The 2,653-nt window shown below is 45.2% G+C and overlaps 2 protein-coding genes across 5 annotated transcripts in view; one reads left to right on the forward strand and one right to left on the reverse strand.

Moving 5' to 3' along the window:
- Positions 1 to 1,169, forward strand: part of LOC118470469 (NACHT, LRR and PYD domains-containing protein 12-like) — a 22,179-nt gene extending 21,010 nt beyond the window's left edge. For 2 of the 4 annotated variants that reach the window (XR_004847548.2, XM_055006896.1), the window contains one exon: positions 263 to 1,169. Coding sequence is in view for 1 of the 4 variants with exons in the window: in XM_055006896.1 (XP_054862871.1) it covers positions 263 to 272 (10 nt within the window). In the remaining 3 variants the exon portion in view is untranslated. The other 2 variants (XM_055006895.1, XM_055006894.1) reach the window with 1 other exon arrangement.
- LOC111586710 (melanoma receptor tyrosine-protein kinase) overlaps positions 1 to 2,653 on the reverse strand; it is a 70,422-nt gene that overhangs the window by 18,703 nt on the left and 49,066 nt on the right. The gene's annotated exons all lie outside the window — the stretch shown is intronic.

A 2,653-nucleotide genomic window follows, 5' to 3' on the forward strand; every position in this document is an offset into this window, starting at 1 on the left:
CAGCAGCAGCAGCAGCAGCAGCAGCAGCAGCAGCAGCAGCAGCAGCAGCAGCAGCAGCAGCGTCATAACGTTTAGTGACCACGTGGTCTTTCTACAGACCAAAAGCTCTGCTCAGCTCCAGGAGTCACATCTGGATCTGTGTCCATGTGTCTAAAGTCCTGCTGCTCTTTATCCTGATGAGCTGCATCACTGACTGACAGCTGATGAAGAGTCTCTACAAACACTCACTGATCTCCTCTGATCTTTCTTCTTCTCTCTGCAGATGGAGGTGATGATCTGGAAGATGTTGGTGCTGAGAGGATGAAGTGTGTCCTGATGATCCAGAGGTTGAAGCAGAAGCAGCAGCAGCAGTAGCAGCAGCAGCAGCAGCAGCAGCAGCAGCAGCAGCAGCAGCTGGTGTGTAGAGACTGACTGGTCCATATTACTGGGAGGTGGAGAGCTTCATGCAGCAGTGACTGACAGGAATCAGAGGAAGTGGAGATGAGTGCGAGTGCTGCAGTGTGAACTGATCTGAGAACAGCTGTCCAGCATGGTCCATGTGACAAGAGTATCATGAGTGGATGTGGACTGCTCTTCTGCTGCTCTGTCCTGTTCATGGTGTCCTTCTTGTTTTTTTCATCCATTTCTGTTCCATTAGTCTTGATCCCGTCTCTCCTGTTTCCTTCTCAATCACTGCAGTCCAGCTGCTACAAACTCTCATGTTTCCATAGATTTCCTTCCTCTGTGGAAATAAATCAAGTGTTTTGTTGTTTGTAAAGCGGACAGAGAGTAAAATCCAGCTTTGTAAAGATCCTTTGAGGTTTCAGTAGAAGCTCATGATGGAGGAGTTTTTATGTGTCAGGACTCACCGGCTGCTTTCAGCTTCTGTTTTGTCCGTCTGAGAATAATTTGTGCTTTTTCTCTGATTCGGAGCCTTTTGACAGATTTTTAGGGCAGACTTAAAGACGAAGGCGTCCTCATGCAGGTTTTCTGCTCTGACTAATTAGTGCTGAGTTTATTTCTGTGATTTACAGGGAGTCAACTCACTGTTTTTTATTCGGCACATTTAAAAGCACCAAAGTGTAAAAAACCACATGAATGTTAACCATGAACACAAGTAGAACTATTCCATCCTGCAGTGCTATCTATGGTGTAATAAACACATAAAGGATTAAAACCTGACTAATATATTTCTATCTGTTGTCTCTCATTCAGTGTGGATGTAAATCTGTGGCTCTTTTTTCCTTCACCAGGATTGATGATGTAAACGTGTAGAATGATTCCAGAATACGTTTCATTCCAGACAGAAATACGTTCCAAATGCATCTGTCAGAATTTTATGGGTCCAACGTGACGACCTGGCTGACGCACACAAAGGAGGCATCTCTGTTGTGTGTTTGGTCGCTAACACACGCCTCCCTGCCTGGCGAGGTTACCGTGGCAACAGGCAAACATCCCTCTCTGCTGACTGACGGCGGTTTGGGTGCGACTCGTTGTGTTTGAGTCCTAAAACAGCGGCCTGTTCTCAGAGCCTGCCAGCAGAGAAGCTCTGAATGAAGCTTCCATGTCCTGCACATCTGCAGCTTCATCCAGCATCAACCAGTCAAAGGAAACTACAGCTTTCACCTCCACCAATCAGACGCCACCTTGTTAGCAGAAGAACCCAGACGTGGACCTCAGACCGGCTTCAGCGTTCATTTCACAGCAGTTGACATCATCTCCAGACGTTGGGCTTCAGTCCTTGTGTGGAAGCAGAATGATTGTGGATGAAGGTTGATCACAATGTTGAGACAAACAGATGAGCTCCACATATCACCATGTTCTCTCACAGCTCTTCATGTGTCACCATGTTTAACACAGTGCTGGGTTCATGCCTGTTTACAGGTAAATTCATCATGTCATACGTGTACATGTCCACATGTAAACTCACCAGATCACATGGAAGTTTCACCGTCATCATGTACATGTCCTCATGTAGCTCCATCATGGATGGTGTATCGTCTGTCTCAGGTCTTTTTATTTTGACATTTCTATTTTTAGTCCTGTTGTTCTTTTTCTAATTCTTTTTTTCCCGCCTCCTCTGTATCCAGCTGCTCTAACTGCTGAATTTTAAAGTTTATCTTATCTCTTATTTTAAAAAATAACCTGATTTAAATCTGGTCTCAGTCAGAGTGTGTCCTTGTGCAGCGCTGCTCTGCTCCCAGAGCTCCTACAACACTGTCTTCTACTGTTCAGTCTCCATCTGCGTCTGACTGGACTCAGTGCAGCAGATGGATCACAGATGGATCCCACATGTTTCCAGAGTTGAAGTGTTGCAGGAGCTCTGGGAGCAGAGCAGTGCTGCACAGGGAGAACATTCAGTATGGACGGAGACAAATTTACATCAGGTACAGTTTCTGGTTTTTATAGGAACAGTCTCACAACTGTTGGATCATCAGGACTTCAGGACAGAAACTTTCACAGAGACACCAAAGAAAACCAAGACACAAAACGACAAAGAGAAATTTAAGGAAAACCATTCAAAAATGACATCAGTGAGACACAATCTTCAACTATCTCCATGTTTCCTCTCTGCTCATCAGCTGGAGAAAGATGTTCCACCATGCTGGATGGATCTCCAACTACTAGAAGATGTTCCACCATGCTGGATGGATCTTCAACTACTAGAAGATGT

This window comes from Amphiprion ocellaris, chromosome 22 (assembly GCF_022539595.1).
Source record: "Amphiprion ocellaris isolate individual 3 ecotype Okinawa chromosome 22, ASM2253959v1, whole genome shotgun sequence".
Taxonomy (NCBI): Eukaryota; Metazoa; Chordata; class Actinopteri; family Pomacentridae; genus Amphiprion; species Amphiprion ocellaris.